We start from the raw sequence: 24,688 nt of genomic DNA, 5'->3' as shown, positions 1-24,688 counted from the left end.
GCGCTAAATTTTATATGTGTGTGTGTGTGTTTTCAATCAAATATATATATATATATATATATATATATATATATATATATTAAAGCATGCTCTGGCTTGGACCTTCATTAATGGCTTTGTTGATACTGCTTTTATTTGTCTTGCTAAAGGAAGCCCTACCTGTTAAGGTTTTAATATACATGTGGCCCATCTATTGGTGGCATAATCAGACCTTTTTATATTAGCAATGATTTTCCTCAAATATTTTGTTCAAATATTTGTTTGATCTCCATAATTTAAACTTTCTTTAACTTTAAAACCCCATTTTTGTGCCCTTTGGTTGATATTCCAACAACATAAATGACATTTTGCCTCCCAGTTTGTTCATCAGCAAATTTATGTGCTACTGCAAATGAACCAATCGTGCAGTTGTGATGATTTGATAGCAAAAAGTGACCATTTGTCTGATTTAGATAATCGTTACGAACCATAAAGGTGCACATAAATGTGAAAATTAGAAAGGTGTTATGGAGTAACTAATCAAACCACTTGTTATGTTCTAATGATAATAGAAATTTTAATTCCATAGAAATTACTGGTTGGACCAAATAAGGTGGACGACGAGTATTTATAAGCTATTTAAAAACTGAATCAGATTCAGATGTAGATATTGATATGTCCATGATAACATTTGATCTATGGCTTTATTAAAACATGATCAAAATCTCACCCTATACCATATGCTTTATAAAAAAACAAATCCATACCTAATTGGCTATTACAATTTAACACTAGTCATAAATATTTAATTGGTGACTTTTTTGTTAACTTGAAACTTGCCTTCAAAAGCTGTATAGTTCCACAAACGTTTGTGAGGAAATTTTTATTCCACCCTGATTGACATTACTTGAATGACATCAACAAAGCCACATAATTATTGTCTATTTCCAGAGAAAAATGCAACATGAATGTGGTTGGCTAATTGTCTTACAACTCTAATTTGCTTCTCATCTGGTGTTTATCAGGTCAACTACATCTGAAATGTGCTACTAGAGTAGCTACTGTTATGTAATTTAGCTTAAGCTGTTTATTGTACAAATTGTAGCCTGTGATGTGCAAAAGGCTTTAGCAGCAACACATTAGTACAATACAGTCTTCAAGTTGATCAGAGGATGTTTAAATGTGTCACTCTCGTCCTTTAAAAGGTCCTTTTAAAGTGTCTCCTAAATGAAATTACATCATGGCATCTGATGATGACAGTCATGTACATTGAGTATTAACAGGCATGAACAGTTTGTTATGATATTGTGGACAAAAGGACCTGCTTGAGCTTGTCAATTTAATACCATGATGGTGTATAATATTTGTAAAAGAACACACAAATTTTGATTAGTGCTCCAAGATAACTAGTAAGTTGCAAGTATTGGTTAAACTTGACCTTAATTATTTTTTCATATATATGTGTGTGTGTGTGTGCGAGTGTGTGTGTAATTTAATAGTTAATGATATTGGTCTTTGTGTTGCCTACTAAGCTTTTTTTTCTGTTGTTGTTTTGTTTTTTTGGAAAAAAAAATATATGCAAAGTGGCCTGTGCAATAAGTGTAAACAATAATGTGAAAACTAACTAGTTTTCCTTAAGAAGAATGAAAATCTGAGAGAAAAGCACCTCGAGTGAGATTTGAAAGAAAGTGTTTTTTCCCATATGGTATGCATGGGCTCAGTCACTGCTGTACGAAACTATTATGTTCTTACTTACTTTCTTACTAACCTACTCCATATTGCTTTTGCAAATTCCAAATGATTTGGAACTTAATATTGGCTTTTTATTTATTTAATTATTTATTTATTTCCCCATGTTTACAAAATATATATAATGAGGGCATTCCCATTTCTAACTGTATAGTTGTTGTTGTTTTTTGGGGGGGGGTGTATTTCTGCAAATCAAAATTATTACAATTGCCAAAAAAAGATGGCCTCCCAAAGAGAGTAAAGTTGTAGTTTTGCTTTCCGCTCATGGCTCGTCATACCTCCTCCCAGCTGCTGCTGTTTTGAGTACAAGACATTTTGTTTCTTCAGACATGCAAGTGCCTTACCTGTTGCCATTTGCAATCAGTTGTCTAACGGTTCTTTGGTAAAAACCGCTCTTTGTTTCGCAGAGGTTTTGTCTCCACCTGTTTGCGGTCTTTATAGAGCAAAGCATATTTTGAAAAAAAATAATCATATTTCGTGGCTTATTCAAGTCTGTTTATCTTTAATTTTGATACTACATTTCATATTTGAATAGAAGAGACCAAAGTCATTTATTTATTGTCATGTTTTGGCATGTTTGAACACACTAACCTAACAATAAAATCAATTCAAGAAACTGTAAGATTGCCTTTAGCCCTAACTAAACAGCTCTTAAAAGTGACTTGGAACATATATCATCTATACACTGTACTTCATTTTGACCATTTTAAGTTGTGCTGCACTTTGTTTTATAATGTAATGTACAGTTAATTATAGAAATAAATTGTTTATTGTCTGCATCAGAAATGGACTAGTATTGCATTTTTTCTAGCCACAAGTGGCTTGGAGAGACAGAGAGAACTGTGTTGATAATTATTATAATAAATGCACTACACATCACAATTCACTTCTTAGTATGGAGACATTTTCTACAAAATGAGTTTTTTCAGTAAATTACATGTAAATTAAGAAAAAGTGTTGCTTTTCCTGACCTTTGAGTGCTGCACAGAAGGAACTCTTATTGAATTAGGCAAATGTGATTCTGACATCACAAGAACCAGACACAGGAGCAGCCCAGAGACTGAAGCTGGAGACAGTTAAACAGACTAAAGTAGTCCAATCCAAAGACGTATCTGCATCACTGGTGAGGATTTTTCTCCTTACATGAACACGGTGAGATTGTGAGCTGTATTTGTTTAGCACGTGCTACATCTGTATTTGCCAGTAATGTGATTTTTGCTGTATTGTAAATCTCTCATGGCAAAAAGCATCTGCTAAAGACATACATATAAATGTAAATGTATTTGTGAATTAGTTGTCTCAGGAAGATGTATTTTTAAAGTCATCTTGAAAAAATATTCGCACCCAAAGTCATTTATTTATTGTCATGTTTTGGCATGTTTGAACACACTAACCTAACAATAAAATCAATTCAAGAAACTGTAAGATTGCCTTTAGCCCTAACTAAACAGCTCTTAAAAGTGACTTGGAACATATATCATCTATACACTGTACTTCATTTTGACCATTTTAAGTTGTGCTGCACTTTGTTTTATAATGTAATGTACAGTTAATTATAGAAATAAATTGTTTATTGTCTGCATCAGAAATGGACTAGTATTGCATTTTTTCTAGCCACAAGTGGCTTGGAGAGAGAGAGAGAACTGTGTTGATAATTATTATAATAAATGCACTACACATCACAATTCACTTCTTAGTATGGAGACATTTTCTACAAAATGAGTTTTTTCAGTAAATGACATGTAAATTAAGAAAAAGTGTTGCTTTTCCTGACCTTTGAGTGCTGCACAGAAGGAACTCTTATTGAATTAGGCAAATGTGATTCTGACATCACAAGAACCAGACACAGGAGCAGCCCAGAGACTGAAGCTGGAGACAGTTAAACAGACTAAAGTAGTCCAATCCAAAGACGTATCTGCATCACTGGTGAGGATTTTTCTCCTTACATGAACACGGTGAGATTGTGAGCTGTATTTGTTTAGCACGTGCTACATCTGTATTTGCCAGTAATGTGATTTTTGCTGTATTGTAAATCTCTCATGGCAAAAAGCATCTGCTAAAGACATACATATAAATGTAAATGTATTTGTGAATTAGTTGTCTCAGGAAGATGTATTTTTAAAGTCATCTTGAAAAAATATTCGCACCTTTAAATTTTTACAAAGAAAAAAAAATTAAATGTGGAACGCTACTTAAACGGATCACTGAACTTTAAAACATGTTTGACTGCATTTAGTTAAGATTGTTTTGCATACAGTAGATAATAAAAACAGCGGCCGCTGATAGTTGTCATTTGAATAACAGGTTAGCAATTGCAAGTCTCTTATAGCTCAAATACAACCAGTGCGACAACCAGTTTAGCTTAATTATTCATCTGCTATTACTGTATGTGAAATTGTGGACATTGTATATTTGAGCATAAAACTTTTTGCTCAATCTGCAAATTCACTCAACTCTTTTGGGTAGGGAGCTAAATTGAGAAAGTCTCTTTTTATGGATGGCCCTTCCCCGCTGCTTGGGATATTGCAAGCTGAGGTCGTCAAACTCAAAATAACCCATTAGATTTACTGTGCAGTGCCTGTGCAATGACATAACCATAATATAAGTTTGCCATTCATGCAGCAGCCCAGCCAGTTGAGCTTTACCTCTACAGCTGACATTCTCAGACAGAGTAAAGAGTCAAAACAGAGCACTGGACCCTTAAAATATCCCATCATGCTGAGAGGCACAAATGAGATGACATTTACTGCTAACATAGAGCCATATTCATTCATGTTTACACAGAGAAGCCCACATTCACAAGCTGTGTCATGTGCAATTGCAAGTCTCTTATAGCTCAAATACAACCAGTGCGACAACCAGTTTAGCTTAATTATTCATCTGCTATTACTGTATGTGAAATTGTGGACATTGTATATTTGAGCATAAAACGTTTTGCTCAATCTGCAAATTCACTCAACTCTTTTGGGTAGGGAGCTAAATTGAGAGAGTCTCTTTTTATGGATGGCCCTTCCCCGCTGCTTGGGATATTGCAAGCTGAGGTCGTCAAACTCAAAATAACCCATTAGATTTACTGTGCAGTGCCTGTGCAATGACATAACCATAATATAAGTTTGCCATTCATGCAGCAGCCCAGCCAGTTGAGCTTTACCTCTACAGCTGACATTCTCAGACAGAGTAAAGAGTCAAAACAGAGCACTGGACCCTTAAAATATCCCATCATGCTGAGAGGCACAAATGAGATGACATTTACTGATAACATAGAGCCATATTCATTCATGTTTACACAGAGAAGCCCACATTCACAAGCTGTGTCATGTATCTCAAAATATTCTGACTAGTATACTGTACTTAATATAGGCCTTCTTGATGAAAGGACTTTATCCTATTTGACCTTTTATGCTTAAGTAAAACATTGTGCTTTTTTAGTTTTGATATCAGCATGAGGGCAGAGGACAAAGGACATGCTTACACCTTATCATATGCTTATATTTGGGAGGCTATTTTAGACTATTCTTCCCACAAGACCCACATTGTGACACTACAGTCAGCTGAGCATTATGGGATGCTTCTTTCTTTCAAACCACTGTGCAATGGAAGTTTCAGAAGGTCACTGATAAAGCCATGACCGTTATAGCCAGAGGTCACAGAGTTCATATGACCCTGCGATGGAACCAGATTGGTCGGTGTGTCTATTTTGTGCCAACAGGTCACTTTCTGAAAAAAATGCATTGCTTTTATGTAGTATATCAAAGTCAGGATAACTAAATTTTCAACAATAAATAAATGAGAAGTTATGAATAAATATTACATTGTTACTAAAAATAAATCAGTAGATCTAAACTCCTTGAAAATGATCCTGTGCTGCTGTTCTGTAAGCCAGTCTGTAATTCAATCCACATATTTTAATGCAAGTTTTAGGATATTATACACACACACACACAAACACACACACACGCACACACTACCATTCATAGGTTTGGGGTCAATATCTTTTTTTTTAATAAAAATAAATGTAATAATAATATAACTATTATAATGAAATATATTTACAATATATATATATATATATATATATATATATATATATAAATAGAAAACTTATAAATTGTAATATTACTGTTTTTGCTGTGTTTTTGATCAAATAAATGCAGCATTAGAGACTTCTTCCAAAAACATTAAAAGATCTTACTGACACCAAACTTTTGAACAGTCGTGTAAATATATTGGTATTTTTATATATTACTAATTCATTTTAATATACACAATTTTAATATATTAATTTGAATTAATTTTAATATATTAAAATAAATGATCAACTAAATTTCCAGCTTGGATGGAAACATAGCCACAGCGGCCAGGAGGTCTGGCGTGTTGTAGTCAAGAGCCATAGGATATGTTTGGAGTCCGTGGGTTTTCCCCTTTCATGTCTAATGTGACCTTCGCACCTGGTAACTGATCTACTCTGCCAGTTGTCCAGTTCCCATTTTGGTTCTGTGACTCAGTAGCCACATTGAGAGTCATTTAATTTTAGGCAATGCAACATTCCAGTAAGGAGTGATGTGAGAGGAACAAGAGAGAGCTTGAACTGGGAGGAGGCTCACTACAGATCTGTCTGTTCATAAACTCATGGGTGGGGATATGTGTTCTTCACAGGGGTGATGGGACAGAAACAGGACAAGGAGCTAGGAAAAGAAGACGTCCTGACTGGCACCGTTAGTGACTATGAGATCTTAAACCGAAGCGAGGAGGAAGCACATTCCAACAACTCAGAAGAAACAGACCAGAATTTTGTTCACTTGGACACCTCCATACTAGAGCCCCATCAGGAACCAACAAGAACTAATGACAAGACCACTGAGCCCTCTTTAAACCAGAGAGGAAAAAAGATCAGACAGAGTTATGACACGGATGTTTCACAGAATGCCAGGACACCAAATCCTCAACTGAGCCTGGCAAGAGATCCATGTGCCTCAGAATTCAAAACAGTCACAAGTGACGCAACGGCCACAGATATATCTACTGCTGTGGACCAGCGACGACCTGACAAAACTCACCTCAAGGATAGTCCAAACATGTTAGAAGGCTCTTGTCAAGGGGACTCAACAGATGATGGCGTGAGCATTGAGACACAGACGCTGTCTCACAGACAGAATGGGATGTTAGACACAAAGGCAATGACAAAGATGAGTGGTGATGTTGAAATAAAGAGGAAATTTTCTTTGGAATCAGAGAATGCTAATTTACTTGAAAGACAGCCATTCCAGGAAATAGGAGTTTCAGAGGACAAATATAAACATGAAATGCAGAGCCTAAATAGTGACAAAATTAGGAGAAGTTGTGAAAAAGTTTGCAAAGAAAGTGCTGGAACTGTCCGACATGAAGAAAGTCCTGATGTGGACAGATTTGAGTATTTGGACAGAGTTGATTCTTTATGTCCAGAGACTGTGACTACATGTCCGTCAATCACTGGAGTCCACTCAAATTCAAGTCGCCCGTGGCTTCAGAATGCCAATAAGCAGGATAATTTACAGGGAGATAAAAATATCAATAGAGGTTTGTCACAATGTGTTTTTCAAGAACCTAATGATGCCTCACAGACACCAAAAGCAACGGCCAAAGAAGACTTCAGAATAGACCAAAGAAACCCAACATCCCGTACACCATTGCTGGGAAAAGAAGAGACCGGATGGGGTAGAACTGAAGGTAAGGACAAAATCTTGCATATTCCCTTTGATGAACCTTGTTTATTAAGATCTAGAGTGACAACATTCGACTCTTTCGACTCTGTTACTGAACCCACAAATCTAGACACAGCTCTATTCCCATTGAGGATTGAGGAGGACTTCAAACAAAAGGTGTTAAGCCCATTCCATCCAGATTTAAGCCAAAACAGTACTTTGTTTAACACTGAGAAGCAAAATGATGACAAAGGGGCATTCACTGTCATGGAAAAACACTCAACGGCCATGTCATCTGAGAGTTTAACTGCATCCAGTGCTAAAAACGTCCCTGTTAGCAATGCGCCTCACCCAGTCAAAAAGGGAGTGTGGGGAGCAGAAGCACCACGTGTGAAAAGAGACACTGAATCTGCTTGGCGAAAAGCTGTTCGGTCGAAATCCACAGAAAGCAGAAAAGACTATGATGGTCATCTTAATGGAAGACATAATACTTCTTCTTTACTTGAATTATCAGGTGAAAATGGTCAATTTCAGGTGCATCAGGGCAAAAGAGTCTGTAACCCAAAGATCTACAAACTGAATGACATAAACACAGAAACAAAGGCTAAAGAGAATTTTTCCAGCGGTAAATATGTAGATCAAATGCTTGTAAACTCCTTTTCTCACTCAGATTTTGATGCCGGTGATGCCGAAAGAGTCACACAGGTGGCTTCTTTGCAGCGGGAAAAAGAGCCTCTCTATTTCACAGCTGTGATCACACCACCACTTCAGATTCATACATTTCCTGATCAGGAGGCGAGGAAGTCATCTTACGTCTCTCATTTGTACGTTCCTCACGCTGAAATACAGAGCATGATCTCTGACATCCTACCCGCAGATGCTCAGACAGAGAAAAAGGCCAAAATCAAAGGACCACCACCACCTGTTCCGAAGAAACCAAAGAATCCCCTTAAAAAAGCTGCTGGCCGCAAGGAATCTGCTTCTCATTCCACAGACGAGCCAAGCAAATATTCGGACCTATTGCTCAGAAATATTAAAATGGGCAGAAGGCAGGAGGCACTGGAGTCTGTAGAGGACTTTAATATGCATCCATCATGTCTTGATATGTCACCTTATTATATTGAGTCCCCATTCTACATGTGCATGTCCTTAGAGCCTGAGGCTGCTGATATTCCAAGATATTATTTAGCCCCATATGATGAAATTGTTGCACCTGACTGCGATAATTTGCTAGGAACTCTCGATGATGAAGAACTAAAAGAAATGGATATGTCTCAGCTGAGACCACTGCTAAAAAAAAAAGCAAAAATAAAGGGCCCACCACCACCTGTGCCGAAGAAGCCTCAAAATCCATTTGCTAAAACAGACACAGAGAAGAGCCAAGCAAGCAAAGACTCTGATTTGGAAAACGTGGCTCAGCCTTTGGAATATGGTAGATGTGACTCTGAAAGCTACATGATGGACATTGAGGATGAAGAAGACCCTGAAACCACCGCTGTCCCAATTAGATATCCTTACACCGCCTGTCGAATTCCAAGCAGTGATTCTTCTGCTTCAGAGGAAAACGAACTGTCCAGATACAAACCTGTCTCTGAACTCATCAGAGACAGCAACAAAATCCAGGAGAAAGTGATACATCACAGCAAGACAAACATAATGGAAGCCAGGCCAGCTGTGACTGTGGGAAGCCAGAGTCTAAAAGTGTCGCAGATGAAGAGAGCCTTTGATGTACAAACATCTTCCCATAAAACGGAAAGAAGATCCTCGCCGAAGAAAGGTAAGACAGGTTTTCAAGCTGATTGCATTCCTTGTTTTCACACAGTTTCTATAACAACTGACAGTGTTAATAGAGAATCTTGATCAGATTTCATATTTTTTATCACACATTATAAATGGCACTTTATAAATTAAAACATACAGCTGCTGCCGTTACATTTTAGAAAGGAGGTCCCTCAGAAGTTTGAAAAGCCCTACACCACACTGAAACAGAAAAATAAGACTCCACATTAGATTTTAGGGCACATTGCACTTTGTAACATAATCCAACATGAGCATGACTTCATCCTTTTTCACTCTTAACATAATAACCAGAGTCCTGTAACATTATCAGCTCAGTTGAAGGCAAAGCACAACGTGTTTAAATGCACAAGATGGAAAAGCTGCTTGGGATCAAGGCAGTGTTTGCAATGGAGAGATGCTCAAGGGTCTTTCCATTTATAAAATGACCTTACCAATTAAACCGCAGTAGCCGGTCAGCCAGTATGGTACAATTTGTACCATTACTTCTCATTCACACACAGAACTGATGTCCATGTAGGAGGACATGAGGAGGCATGAGGAGGAGGAGGGGGGGGGGGGGGGGGGGGGGAGATGAGAACAAGGGCGTTTTCTCCCCTTCATTCAGAATAAAGGAGAGGAGGGAAGCTATTGTGGCTAGCCGAGAGTCACCAGCACAACTGAATCTGTGAGAAAATAAATTAATGCTTTGAATTTGACGCTCTGAGAGACGTAGTACTGATAAAGGTAAGCGTTTTGCGTTTGGTCATATTAATGCAAGGCAGGTCAGTGGTGCAATAGCCTCTACTGGAATGCTAGCTCGATTTTAGCAAGCATCACTGATTTAAAACAAGCTCTGGAAACAGCTAGTACCTAATCGAAAAAACACTTGCGCTCGTGCATGGTCATTTGCTGGCGATTCGGCTCATTTAGCGTCATTTTCTGACATGTGAGACTACATCCAGCCTTCGATTATCATGCATATGGCGAGATAAGCAGAAATAGTGAGATATTAATTGAAAGTTGACCATGATGACCTGTGCCGGGTAGATAGCACGCCTCCACTTTCAAAGCGGCACGTCGCATTTCACCAGCGCATGCAAAGAAAAACACGCACGGCTCCAAACAAGCTGCATTACTGATGCTTTTTCAGCTGTTTTCATTCATTTGCTCGGTTAGCGGTTAGCTCATTTTCTCACACCAGCAGAAGCCTGCCCATCCATCGATTATGTCATGTTTATTCATTCTTCTCACTCTTGCACTGTATGAGAATATCTTATCTTTCTCTTCATCTTTCTCTCATCCGTACATATTTTCTCTCTTATTCTTATTCTTAATCTTAATTGATTTTAGTAAATGGTGTGTGTGTGTGTGTGTGTGTGTGTGTGTGTGTTTCGCCGGGATGCTCATCATCAATAACGCACAAACGCAGCTCGGCCATTAGAAAGCAAACACACTCACACACACCGCCATACATCTGACCTATTTCCAAAAGCACATCCATGACTTTATAGTGATGACTACATTTTATTCTCACAAACACAGCTGTTTGGATTCGTTTTTGTTTATTATTAGTGTTATTAATGGTGGTAGCTCTTATTTATTAAGGCACCGCCATCAATCAGGGTCCTCCTACCAGATCTCAGCCAATGCTTCAGGTAATGCACATAACGCATGAATAAAGGCGACTCAGTGATTATTAATGTATGATTATGAATGTCGATGTGTTTATCAGTATATAATATAATACTGGTTAGGAAAAAGCACGCTGGCTGTGTCTTAAAATCTGCCTAACAAGACAGCATTTTTTGGCATCACACTGTATGTGTGCATCATTTTTGGCCATCTGTGATGCGTGCTTATTAGCTTATTAAAAAATGCTGTCATTTTGGCAGCTCATTAGGTTTTGATCTTCTAGGAATTTACTGTTTGAACTGTATCTTACTTTAATCATGGTTGATAAACTCTACAAATTTGTTCATGAAAGAGAATGTTTACTTTTATAGTCTAATGGTGCATGGAATTTCATACACTGTAACAAATTTTGTCAAGTGAGCTAAAATATATGCTTCGTAACATGTAAATTAACTGGTGAAGTTTGTTTTAATATGACTGAATCATTTGACTACTATTACACCAATGAAAGTTTAAGTGTTCCTTACAATAACAAATGGTCATACCCACTTATGAACTAATAAAAATAAATAGTTTATTAGTCAAATATAGGATTTTTAATTTTTTATCAAATATTTTTAAAAATTTCATACACTGTAACAAATTTTGTCAAGTGAGCTAAAATATATGCTTCGTAACATGTAAATTAACTGGTGAAGTATGTTTTAATATGACTGAATCATTTGACTACTATTACACCAATGAAAGTTTAAGTGTTCCTTACAATAACAAATGGTCATACCCACTTATGAACTAATAAAAATAAATAGTTTATTAGTCAAATATAGGATTTTTAATTTTTTATCAAATATTTTTAATCAATAAGTGACTAATTACATATTACTGGAATTTATTACTTATTACTTATTCATTAATTTAAACAGTCATCAGAGCATGGTTTTTCATATCGAGATGAATGTTTCTACACAGTGGCTCAATGAAATTGACACACAAAACTGCATTTGACTTCTCCTCTTGTCTTTTATGGAGACGTGTATATACAGAGTGAAATGGAAAACTGATTCCCAGTGCTCTCTAGCTGACTGCTCATCTTACCCTAATATGATACACTGTCAATATTAAGTCTGAAAGCAAAAGAAAATGCATTCGCTCATCTGCCATTAAGAATGTGTTATACTGCAAAATATAATTTTCAGGTATTTAAATATTAAATAAATAAAGTACCATTGTAAATATATTTTTTTTTAAAAGAAATCATTACAACAAGCAAGAAAAAGCATTTCTCTTCTCTTGTGTTTTCAGAAATGATCAGACGAGTGGTACGACAGAGTAAATTCCGTCATGTGTTCGGTCAGGCGGTGAAGAATGACCAGTGCTATGATGACATTAGGGTTTCGCGGGTTACCTGGGACAGTGCCTTTTGTGCAGTAAACCCCAAATTTGTTGCTATTATTGTTGAGGCTAGTGGTGGTGGAGCTTTCCTCGTTTTGCCTCTGCAAAAGGTAAGGGATAACCGCATATGAATTAAATGCTCACGCAGCATTTATAAAGTTAGTCCTTTGAATAAGCTTAGTTGGTCACAATTATACAAAATGAGACATCAATTCATGCTCTCCGTTTCCTGTTTGCAGACAGGTCGTATTGACAAGGCCTACCCCACTGTTTGTGGTCACACGGGCCCTGTGCTGGACATTGACTGGTGCCCGCACAATGATCACGTCATTGCCAGCGGCTCTGAAGATTGTACAGTAATGGTACGTTCAGCTCCTTCACTACATCCTCTCATAGAGACCCTGCTTGGGTCCAATAGAATGATTATTATGAAAATATTTGCATTTTTGCCACACAGGTGTGGCAGATCCCTGAGAACGGCCTCACCGCACCTCTTTCTGAGCCAGTCGTGGTGTTAGAGGGTCACTCCAAGAGGGTGGGCATCGTGACGTGGCATCCAACAGCCCGCAACGTTCTACTAAGTGCAGGTATGAGATTTTAAAAGCAAGTGCACTATATAAAAACCCTTACGTTTATCATCTTGAACATCAAAAACATGTTATGTTGCGTGACTGAATGATCAAAAACCAATTTTGTCTTCCCTCCTCTGTCAGGATGCGATAATCTCATCGTCATTTGGAACGTGGGCACAGGAGAAGCTCTGATCAACCTGGAGGACATGCATCCTGACGTGATCTTCAGCGTCTGCTGGAGTCGCAACGGCAGCCTTATTTGTACAGCGTGCAAGGATAAGAAAGTGCGTGTTATCGACCCACGCAAGGGGAAGATCATTGCGGTAAGTGAAAACATTTGGAATTACACTGAAGACTCTTTATTTTCACAGTCCTTTGTGTTTCACTGACATTGATGATCACAGGAGAAGGATAAGGCCCATGAGGGGGCACGGCCCATGAGAGCCATATTTCTGGCTGATGGAAACATCTTCACCACTGGCTTCAGTCGTATGAGTGAGCGGCAGCTGGCTTTATGGAATCCAGTAAGCCAAAATAAATGTTTGAAAAATTAAGATTTTTTAGCCACTTGTTAAATATTTTGATTTGCGTCTCTTTAAGAAAAACATGGAGGAGCCGATATCAGTGCACGAAATGGACACCAGCAATGGAGTGTTGCTTCCCTTCTATGACCCTGACACTAATGTGGTCTACCTGTGTGGAAAGGTGAGCAAGTTTTATGTGATCCAGGAAGTATGAGTTGAGCTATATTGTAATAAACATATTAACATTAACATGTTGACTTAATTAAATTATATGAATTATATACTTTTTCTGAGACAATTGTCTGATATGTACCACTTGTACTTCTATTTTTATAAAACAACTACAGTTTCATGCTGGGTTCACTTCACTTCGCTAGATCTTCACTTTTGTGTTTTTTAGCACCAAGTTTGCAGAGGCACCCTTGGTTTAGAACCACTGGCTTAGCATCAATAGTGTGATGTCATACAACTTGATTACGTGTGTTTGGTATATTTTAATGAGGTAATAATTTGTAAAAAACACAACAACAAAAAAACCCTATAACCTTGTTCTCTGCTCCAGGGTGACAGCAGTATCCGTTACTTCGAGATCACAGACGAGGCGCCGTATGTGCACTACCTCAACACGTTTTCCAGCAAGGAGCCCCAGAGAGGCATGGGCTACATGCCTAAAAGAGGCCTAGACGTCAACAAGTGCGAGATAGCCAGGTATGCACTATTTGCACAGGTATTTCTTTAAATGGTATTTCTAAAAATAGAAAACAGGCCCAAGGTTTTCAGAAAGTGTGTGTGGCTTTAGATTCATCCCAATTATCAGAAGTGTTTGACGTGCTTATGGCCATGTCAGAATGTAGATATTTTCGAGAAACTAAACTGACTTCAGGCCAGCATTGTTGTGATTATGGTTCTCAGCAGTGTGATGTGATTGATGCTTCATTCCTGCTGCTAGATTGATTCTATTTCTCCAGTAGGGGGAGGTATTAACCTGTCATTGACTATAAAATCTTATGTGATGACAATGTGGCACTGATCATGCTGTGGCTCCTAAATGTCATGGAAATGTTATTTGACAACTAATGATCACTGTTAGGATCATTAGTTTTAGGATCCATTCTGTCATAAGGGTGTACATTCTGTGTTTAATCATTGTTAGAAATTGCATATTATAAATAAAATTTACCCAAGTAGGTGGGTGAAGAAAGCTTCTTGTATATAACTGTAGGCCTGTCGCAATAATCAATATATCGACTTATCGCGCAATATATGTACATGACCTCAATAATTTTTGGTGCCGCAATATATCGCCCATTATATTTACTTAAAAATCAATGTCACCATGTTTTGTACATTCCACTTGCGCCTGTGTCTTTTGCAGCTTCTCGAACATAACGTGATGTAGTCATGAGGTGCTAGTTGAAATTTAAAAAATGCTTCTACAAAAAATGTTTCATCTGCAGTTATGGTCTTGTTTAGGGATCTGTGCCTTTGTGCATACGGACATCTGACTGCTGAGTAGTGATTGTGTTTTTCAGGAATAGTGTGCACCCTTAATTTACAGAGAAATTAAGGTCTGGGAAAAATCTGTTGATGGAAAAATCTCCATACAAGTTCTTTGTGCATTTTTCTTTTTTTCTACTTGTTACTTTGCACTTTTTGTTAGAAAATGTTTATTTACTATTTATTCAGGTTTTTTAAGGTATCTAATAGTTTGATAATTAATTTCCATGATCTAAATATTCTTAAAAATTCTTTAAAAGTTTGTTGTCATTTGGAAGTGTGTAGGCCTTCTTGCATTATTATGCTGTTACATTATGATTATATATTCAGTGGCATAAAATGGTCTTTAAAATGACAATAATATCGTTTATCGCAATTATTTCCGGGGAAATATATCGCACAACAAAAAGTTGTTATCGTGACAGGCCTACATAACTGTTCATCTTTTTTATGTATATTAAAATGTATTTTTTTCCTGTGATGGCAAAGCTGAATTTTCAGCAGATACAGAATTGCTCCAGTCTTCAGTGTCACCTGATCCTTCAGAAATCATTCTAATATGCTAAATTCGGTGATCCAGAAACATATTTTCAAATGGATTATCAAAACAGTTGTGCCGCTTAATATTTTTTAGAAACTTTTTTTAGGATTCGTTGATGACTATAAAGTTCAAAAGAACAGCATTTATTTGAAAAAGAAATCTTTCAAAACATTGTACATTGAAAAAGGAAAAACATTGTAAAAGTTTTTTAGATTAAGATTGTGCTTATTACCATTAACACCAATAACATGTCTGTTGTTTCTCGCAGGTTTTATAAACTTCATGAGAGAAAGTGTGAGCCAATTATCATGACCGTTCCTAGAAAGGTACTTTTCACTGTTTTGTGTTTGTTGCTTATTTAATCATTCTGTATGAATTTGTTATTCTTCAGTATATTCCAAAAAAATCAGTTATTAAAACAATGATTGTTAATAACGATGTTCAGTTGATGTTTAGTTTTTACTGGCAAAGCTCAATCAAAAGTGTGATTTTATGGTCATTAATTGATTAAGAAAAGGGGAAGCACTTAGTTTCAATTAACGTTAAAGCAGCAGATGTTTTCAGAGAAACAAACAGCATGAATCCAAAATACTCATTATGGTATTTCCTGTCTCCTTTGTTTTTGGCAGTCAGACCTCTTTCAGGACGACCTCTATCCAGATACAGCAGGTCCAGACCCGGCGCTTGAGACCGAGGAGTGGTTTGAAGGCAAGAATGGCGAACCGATCCTGATCTCGCTCAAACACGGTTATGTTCCGGGCAAGAACCGCGACCTCAAAGTAGTCAAGAAAAATGTGCTGGATAACAAGGCACCCAAGAAAGTGGAGGAGCCAGCACCTCCCCAGAAACCTGCCTCTCCTCAGCTAACCAGAGTAAGTATGATGCTTCATTGACTCGTTAATAATTGGTGCTAAAGCATAATTTTCTTATTTCTTGATTTTGCTTTGCAGAAGAATGAAGTGAAGTTAGAGGAGCTGCTGCGAGAAGTCAAGTCCCTTAGAGATCTGGTCACGCTGCAGGACAGGAGAATCGCCAAACTGGAAGAGCAAGTGGCTAAAGTGGCCATCTAAGACACTGGTGGTGGTCTGAGCCATAGCGTCAGTATGGAGAGAGAGAGAGAGAGAGAGAGATTCAGTTGGGCGGGGGGGTCAGTCACTGCCAAAATTTCTCAATTTGACTGGATCATTCCGCTTGGTGTTTCTCACAAGGACAACTTCACGCAACATTCCAAGATGGACTTTTACTTTTTGTAAAGTCTCCCCCAAGCATTCGCATAGCAGAAGCAAAATTGTGGAAATGAGTGGTCATTGATTTTAACTGATGTTTTACATTTTGTTACAAATGTTCTTATTTCTTCTGTTATTGTAACATTGTTTCCATGAGTATTCTGATATTAAGCGGTATGTTACAGAGTGTCGTTGTATATACACATCAATATTCCTCTTTCCTTTTTTGTTGTGCTGCCAAATTTGAGGTGAATCAGACACCTCTCCTTCTATTTCTACTTTTATATGTTTTTCCCAGTTTTAGATAGTGGCTTATTGAAAATCAAGACATACTATTCAAAGTGGGACATCTGCAGGAAAGACAGAACTGTGTGGATGGGATTTTAAAGTGATTGTAAAGGCAGCTAATCATAGATGATAAGGATATGATTTAGTGAAATCTAAGAAATGCTTGTAACCATTCAAATTCAGCATTTAGGATTCATCTGGATTAATTTAGAAAATCAGTCCAAATAATGTCCCTTGTGATGACCGTGATCACTGGAGTATTAATCACATAGTCATTTCCTCCATTGCCTGCTTTGGGATCATCATAATTGATTATAAAGCATCCAACAACAGGGTTTTTCAACATACAATCAGTTATAATATATCCAGAAGCAATATCTTCATGTTGCAGAATGAATGTGAACGTAAACCTAAATCTGTTAAGATTGATTATAAAGCATCCAACAACAGGGTTTTTCAACATATAATACAATCAGTTATAATATATCCAGAAGCAATATCTTCATGTTGCAGAATGAATGTGAACGTAAACCTAAATCTGTTAAGACTTTGGCAAGTATTGTTGGCAATGCATTTCACATGCATATTCTTCATAAATCAAAAACCTACCGCTCTAACCTGATAGTAATTATGAAATTACTGTTGCACCTCAGGAAATCAATCACTCTGAAGTCAGAAATATTGGATGCTCAACACTTGCCATTTGCATGAGGTTTTTGCCACAGAAATAGTACCTTAGTTTGATTAGAAAATGGCTTCTTCTTTTTTTGCTGTCATTATCCATGTTCTCCAGTTTTCCCCTGCTTTTAAATTATTCTCATGTTACAGAATACTGGGCTGACACATGCTCTAGGTGAACTTGGCTTTAAAGGCAGTGGCTACCTGCGAGCTCTTCTGATGTAAATGTACTGTAAATGTATTGGTGCCTCTATGTGTGTTTCTGGTTTTAGACAAGACCTCCTCAGTTGACCACTGCTGGAGGACAACATCCATAAAAATCTGAGCACTTATCTGTGTCCTAAACAGTCTTGTGCATGCATTCCAAACTTCACCTAAAATAAAAAAAAGTTGACTCTACAATAAATCTTTTCATTCATAATTCTTCATGAAGTCTGCTGTAATTTTCTGGTTTGGAAAACCGTTTACAATGATGCCATGAAACTAAGCAGACAAAATGCTGTTATGTTTACCAATATAAAAAGTTAATATTAAAGGGTTCGTTCACCACAAAATGAAAATTTGGTCATTAATTACTCACCCTCATGTCGTTCCAAACCCGTAAGACCTTCGTTCATCTTCAGAACACAAATTAAGATATTTTTGATGAAATGTGAGAGCTCTCAGACCCTGCACAGACAGCAACGCAACTGTTCGGATACTAACATTTTTCAAAATATCTTTTGTGTTCAGCTGGAAGTGAACTACTCCTTTAATAAACTGGTATACACAATAGTGTTAATGTGTGTGTATTTTGAATGACAATGTATATATGGGTGGTGTCCAACTGGACCGATTCTGACCGCAATAATGCCTGTTTTTTTCCTGCCCCCCCCCCTAGTCCAGCAGTACAAAATTCCGTGCAGAGCATGCCCCGGACAGGTTTTCCCTATCCATGCAATGTTTTGACCTTTTTCACCCCTTACCTGCTGTTTGCATCCCTGCAATCATGTCATTCATCAGTCAGATATTTCCTAATATTCCCCATCATCCATGGCAATGCTTTATATCAGTCTGCTCTTCCGGGGAACTGAAATATCTTGCGACACTATTATCAATTGTAGTGAAAATGGCCTCAGAGGACTTGATAATTATTGTTGTCATATTGTTTAAATGTTCTTCTTGTTGCTATGCTAATAGTTTTGTATACTGACTATTGACTATTTTAGTTTTGTATAGGCAGGTAAAATCTATATTTTATGCCCAGCGCACATATATTTATTTGGTGAGTAGCTGCATGGTCATTATAGCAAAATAAACCCCCTTCAGGGTGATGCAAGACCCCTACATTATCCCAAGGACGTTTTCTCTTTACTGTTTCAGAGGCATGTAAAGCATAAGTGGAGTTTAGGGGGGGCTGAATCATGACGAGGGCTAAATCATCTTTAGACGAGAGCCAATCATGATTTTGTCTGAGCTATGAATAAAATATAAACATTTAATAATTTATATTTTCTCATTGTATTTGTATTATCTTGTTATTTTAGTGGATAGAATAAGTAGGCCTACGTTTTGGGCTAAATTAATGTCTATGCTATTTAAGCCCCATCCTCGCGAGCCGAGACTCATCATGATACTTAACTTAGGCCACATAAGAGGACTCTTGGATCTTGTTAAATGTGTGATCGCATCGCCGATCACTCTAGACAACACTGTACACCGGCACTTAAACTGAAAACAATCAAAAAAGCTCATGGACAGGTTTTTGCTGACAGGATACGACATTCGGTAAGGGAAACGCAAAAATGATCATGATATTATCTGTCATAAACGTTATCAACACTTTCAAGTAGCATTTTCACAGTAGCATTTAACACTAGTACACACAGATCTGTAGAACAAGTAGGTTACAGAATGAAATGAAATACTAGCCATTAAGAAGTCTATGCCATGTCATTCAGTTGGCTATAGTTAAATTTTCACAAATCATGCTATAAACTTTCATAAGAGCACTAGACAAAGTTATTGTAGTTATGTATTGTTGCAATAAACAACTGATAAAATGATCCACCCTTAAATATAGTAAAGTATATTTACTATATAATTTAAATATAGTAAATATACCCCCACCCCCCACTCGGTCATGAATAAAATCTATAGATATAAAACAGTTCAAGCATATAACAATGTTTAAATGTTAAACCTAGATAAATGTGCGCTATATCCAATAGTTTGTGCGGAGAGTGAAAGCTAAGAGCTCTTTGCAGGACATGGAAGCGCCAGCGCGATCGCTTGCATTTTTTTCAGTGGATAGGCCCTCATTTTTGCTCATAAAGGTAAGAGTAATGCATCATTCGTAACTGTAAAGGGTCTACTTTTATTTGTGTGCACTCACAATATCAACAAAACGTTGTGCTTTTATCAAATAAAGAAAACAAACATGATGCGCTTTCTGCCGTCTCGTCTTGAACAGGAGCGCTTCACAAAAATGAACCGAAACTCAGCGAATACATGCCTCACAGACATGATAAATATATCTATAGAAAGCTTTACATTACTACTTAACCCAATAAAAAAAATCAAAAACAAAAACTCTTTCATTATAATCCGTAAAGATGCACTTCTCTAAAGGCGCATCTAATGAGGAGATGCCGATCAGGATCGGCAACTTCATCCTTGGGAGTGCGACACCGACTCAGAAAACACTATTTATTAGTAAATAATTCAAATATCTCCTTACTGTTTCCCCCTGACACATTTATGGTAATCAGAACTGTTCAGCTGCGCTGACGGCACGCATGCTGCTGCTGCTGGCGGGGCGCTCTTGACAGTCGCGGTACATGGTCTCGTGTTGTTTCCAACTTTCTGCATTGTTTTTTTTTCTGCTTTTCTGCTTTTTCTTTTTTTTTACTCTTTGTACAGCAGTTATTGTTCATTGTAAATGTATTTTTAATGTAGAATATGTGTTACATAAATACATGAAATGTAGAACATATAAAAAAGTGCTCGTGGCTCATCTGCCAGTGGGTGCCCCCCCCCCACACACATAAAAGTGAAACTCCGCCTATGATGTAAAGACATGTATTTGCTATGTCTGTTCACAGCCAGGTTTATTATTCTGCAGTAAAGAAAGAATGACATGAAAAAAGACATACAACATCCTTCATCCTCAACTCTCTCAAGATTAGCTTAGGTGCTTTGAAAGCAGATGCTTTCACAATCATGTATGTCTTAAAGGGGTCATATGATGCGATTTCAAGTTTTCCTTTCTCTTTGGAGTGTTACAAGCTCTTGGTGCATAAAGAAGATCTGTAAAGTTGCAAAGACTAAAGTCTCAAATCCAAAGAGATATTCTTTATAAAAGTTAAGAGTCAACAACGTCTACTTAAACCGGCTCGTTCTAACACGCCCCCATATGTCTACGTCACTATGTGGAAATATTAGCATAATGCCGCCCAAATGTGCACGCAAAGAAAGAAGGCGTGGTTTCAGGAACACAGTAGGGCGTTACATTTCCGTTGTGGGGTTCGGCCAATCACAATGCACTGGGTCAGCTGGCCAATCAGAGCAGACTGCGCTTGTCAAAGGAGGGGGCTTTGTTGAAAACGACGTGTTTGAGAGAGGCGGGGCATAGAGGACCTACAATAATGTACAGTATTTGAAAAATAATGTGTTTTTTGAACATTAAAGCATGTCAACATATTCTGTTACACCAAATACACAAAATAATGATCTTTAAAATAGCATCATATGACCCCTTTAACAAGTCATTAAAAGTCCAAGTTGCCTCAAAGGGCTACCATATTGAAAACTAATTCTGAGGGGCCAATAGGATAGGCTATACATTCCGACAGATGAACCATCATTTTCCGTTCATTATATATTGCTGTTCTTTGGGTTTGAGACATACCACAGCAGCCCTATATTTTTCAGGTCTCAACACCCTGTCCATTGTTCCAGCAGTGGCTCGCGACACGTGTGCCCTCTCCCCCGTGGATCATGTGAGCACAGGAAACATAAAGCTCTTCCTCAAGGACCTGATAGCTTCTGTCTGAAGGCCAAAAACAAACCCAAACTATTTTACAAGGGACCATCAATGTCTGTATTTAGATTTAATGGTTAGAAGAATGCTGTTTTAAAGGCACTTTAGTTTTTAGGTTCAAGATACTGGATGAAAATGGGAACCTGGAGTTGAAAACAAACTGTGTTACATCTGGTGGCTTGAAGTTCTCCAGTGCATAGGCAGGGGAAAAAAAACTCGGCTCTCCCCCAAACAGCCTTAACGAGAACAGTGTGTCTGGAAATGACCCAGTCAGTCTTTCTGGGACAGAGTAAAAGCAGGAGAAGGAGGAGGAGGAGGGGACAACAGGAGTTTCTTCCCCCACACCAATCCAACTGTTCTTCATCGTGCAGTCTGTAACAACAGACATCCAGCTTGAGAGGAGGAAACAGCAGACGCTTTCTCCTCCATGTTAGATCATCTTCAGTCAGCATGTTTTAGAACATCGGCACTTTAAAGTAAGTATGAACTCTTTCATTTCAACATTTCTTTTGTCTGTTTTCTATTTTTGTAATGTCGTTCCTGTCCATGTAACGATAGACAGATGACTTATACCTTACAGGAATGCACAGCTTTAAAAGGTTTGTGTCCAGATGTGACTTCCTAAGTTTAAAACTTTTCTCTAACTGTTTAACAGATTCTTTAACAAAGAATAGTTCTAGAATGGACTCACACAGTTGAATTTGGCAAGATGACCCTTTTTTTTTTTAAAGCAACAGAGAAAGGAAGTTCATGTGCTAAGGACAGAACTTTTTGATGTTTGGAAATGCTTTGAAGCCAGCATAAAAACACTGACTGAGACTAATATTAATGCTGTGTGTGTTTGAGAGTAACGCGCCACATGAGATTGATACTATTTCCATTGTGCACCAAATGCCCAGTGATGATTATGGCTCTCAGCTTGAGAGCAGATGCCACAGAGTGGAGAGAACTACCCAAAGAAATACCTTTGTTTAAAGAAACAAACCGTCATAATTTATGTTGGTTCACCAGCTGTCTTTTGTAAATATATACTATATTTATTATACACTATATTTATATGAACTTAAGGCTTGTTCATTTATATATTTAAAGTTTTATACATTTATTTAAAATATTTAACTGTTAAATTCTACATTTACTAATACAGATTTAACATTTTAAGTTGTATAAATTCACATTATGTTAATCATCGTTATGAACAAACACGAGTAAGCAGTTAACTAGTACATTTTATAAACTAAGATTTACTTAAATTAATAAATGCTGTAAAAATGGTTGTTTATTGTGAGTTCATTATAGGGAAATTAACAAATGGTAATGAACTGAACCTTATTGTAAAGTCTTACCATTTATTCTTTCATCAAAAGTAATTTTATGTTTATGAAACTTCAATGTTCATAAACCCTCAGGAATGAGCGCACATGTAGGGACTGATGTTTGGCTGCAGTTGCTCAGAACATAATGCATCTGGCTCAGAATCCATTGAGGTTTCCATATGGTGCTTTGAATTTTGTCTTACATTTGAACTATTTATCTTTTAAGCTGAAGATAGTGAGTCCAAGTCGATAAAATCCCAGCTAACAAAAATAGGTTTTAAGAACATTTAGCTAACATTCTCACTAAGTTATGAAATCGTGTTATTTCTAAATGTTCTCTGAATGTTCAAAATATATTTTTTTGTTTGTTTGTTCGTTTAAAACATTTTTTGGATTATACAAACATTAGAAAAAATGTTAATGGAAAGTTAATTTTTTATTTTGCAAATGTTAGGGGATGATTATTAAAATACCAGATACATTTGAAAGAACTTCCTATTAGTGTTACTGGATTCGTTCATAACTTCAAGAACCTTAGCAGAATGTTAGCCAAAGTTCTGAGAACAGTCCCTGTTAGCTTTACTGTTAAAAACTGGTTAAAAAAGGAAAAATTGAGTAATTAAAATGCCTTTTTAACCACCTCAGGTATTCAGTCACAGGATGGACCACTCAGCTCTCCACTTCCTCATTGGCCTGTCTGTCATTCTGCTGACCAGGCGCCCCACTTATGCCACCCCAGTCATTTTTAATGACTCTTTGGAGGGCAGTGGGCAGTGGGACTCAGAGAGCACAGACTTCAACCCCACACCTAGCATTTCCTCCTTCCTCAATGAATCAGTGAAGTCAACCTCCATAGATGGAGAAAAGCATAGCAAATCATTCTTGGATCAGCTGGTGGACTTCTTACAAGAGAACCACCTTCCCATAATCGTCATTACCACATTACTTCTCCTTATCATCACCATCCTCTGCTTGGCTGCCATCTTGAGTCGCCGACGTAAAGTCAGCATCTACTATCCTTGCGCTTTCCCTTCCAAGATGTACGTGGATGAGCGAGATAAGACTGGAGGAGCGCGCTTCTTCAGCGAAGTCTTGGAGAAAGCCAACACCAGCTCCAGTGAGGAGCCGGTGAATTCAGCCAGGCAGCTCCAAGAGGACATCATGCTGGCTACCAAGAACCTCCGAACTCCAATCAAGATGCCACAGAAGGAGAAAAATGAAACAGTGGAAGACCATAAACATGCAGAAGATGAGGAATGTGTTCAGTGCAACAAGAGTCAAGAGGAGAGCTGTGGCTCGCTAGAGGACAAGACCACAAATCAGTCTGCTGTTGAGGATACTTTGGAAAAGAGCGGCCCCAGCATGTCCCAGGACAGCGTCCCCGCTTGTGACATGGAAAAGACTGACCCCTCAGACTCTGGGCCCCCTGAGGAGAGCAAACATTCATCTGGGCCAGAGAATTCGGAGATCCAAGAGGACACGAACAAACAGGATGTTGCTGCTTCAGGCTCAACATTTATCAGTGAAGAGAAAACAGTATTTTAGTGTGGACATTTTTAAAGCCTTAAAGGAAACACTTAGACGTAAATACAGAGCAAAGTGTGTTTCTTGGACACATTGTAAAACAAAAAAATGTAGTATGAAGTTTCAATGAGATCATCTGTTTTTTCAAGGCAAATATATAGATTTAATATTGTTTGTGACTGTTTTACCACATATAAATGTAACAATCTGTTTTTAATTTTTCATTTACTTAAGTGTAAATGGTATGAACGGATGCCTATTGGGCAAGACATAAAAACTGCATTTTAAA

General features: G+C 37.5%; 2 protein-coding genes across 6 annotated transcripts; both read left to right on the top strand.

Moving 5' to 3' along the window:
- The first annotated feature begins 6,397 nt into the window (after positions 1-6,397).
- LOC107587361 (uncharacterized) lies at positions 6,398-17,203 on the top strand. Of its 3 annotated transcripts, none has more exons than XM_016275127.1 (12): positions 6,398-7,434; positions 8,080-9,186; positions 12,123-12,322; positions 12,452-12,574; positions 12,670-12,799; positions 12,926-13,107; positions 13,189-13,308; positions 13,385-13,489; positions 13,871-14,016; positions 15,615-15,672; positions 15,976-16,218; positions 16,297-17,203. In XM_016275127.1, the coding sequence occupies exons 1-12, from the start codon at positions 6,804-6,806 to the stop codon at positions 16,414-16,416; spliced, it is 3,165 nt and encodes a 1,054-aa protein (XP_016130613.1). In that variant the 5' UTR covers positions 6,398-6,803; the 3' UTR covers positions 16,417-17,203. The 3 variants fall into 3 exon arrangements, with proteins under 3 accessions (XP_016130613.1, XP_016130612.1, XP_016130611.1); XM_016275126.1 differs by having other exon boundaries at positions 7,540-9,186; XM_016275125.1 differs by having other exon boundaries at positions 6,398-9,186.
- A 4,186-nt stretch (positions 17,204-21,389) lies between these two features.
- LOC107587378 (transmembrane protein 119-like) lies at positions 21,390-24,688 on the top strand. 3 transcript variants are annotated; one of them, XM_016275160.1, is made up of 3 exons: positions 21,390-22,035; positions 23,521-23,613; positions 23,785-24,688. In XM_016275160.1, the coding sequence occupies exons 2-3, from the start codon at positions 23,536-23,538 to the stop codon at positions 24,418-24,420; spliced, it is 714 nt and encodes a 237-aa protein (XP_016130646.1). In that variant the 5' UTR covers positions 21,390-22,035; positions 23,521-23,535; the 3' UTR covers positions 24,421-24,688. The 3 variants fall into 3 exon arrangements, with proteins under 3 accessions (XP_016130646.1, XP_016130645.1, XP_016130644.1); XM_016275159.1 differs by having other exon boundaries at positions 21,392-22,035; positions 23,529-24,688; XM_016275158.1 differs by having other exon boundaries at positions 21,393-22,035; positions 23,521-24,688.

This window comes from Sinocyclocheilus grahami, unplaced genomic scaffold (assembly GCF_001515645.1).
Source record: "Sinocyclocheilus grahami isolate Dianchi unplaced genomic scaffold, SAMN03320097.WGS_v1.1 scaffold92.1, whole genome shotgun sequence".
In the NCBI taxonomy this organism is placed as follows: Eukaryota; Metazoa; Chordata; class Actinopteri; order Cypriniformes; family Cyprinidae; genus Sinocyclocheilus; species Sinocyclocheilus grahami.
This window is presented reverse-complemented; position numbering and strand designations above follow the sequence as displayed.

What these genes read in the sequence shown, in the direction of transcription:
- LOC107587361 (XM_016275125.1), top strand. Translation starts at nt 6,804, where the DNA reads ATGTTAGAAGGCTCTTGTCAAGGGGACTCAACAGATGATGGCGTGAGC. An exon ending in AGCTGGCTTTATGGAATCCA is followed by an intron (nt 13,309 to 13,384) that starts GTAAGCCAAAAT and finishes CGTCTCTTTAAG; the next exon opens with AAAAACATGGAGGAGCCGAT. An exon ending in CCTCTCCTCAGCTAACCAGA is followed by an intron (nt 16,219 to 16,296) that starts GTAAGTATGATG and finishes TTTGCTTTGCAG; the next exon opens with AAGAATGAAGTGAAGTTAGA.
- LOC107587378 (XM_016275159.1), top strand. Translation starts at nt 23,536, where the DNA reads ATGGACCACTCAGCTCTCCACTTCCTCATTGGCCTGTCTGTCATTCTG.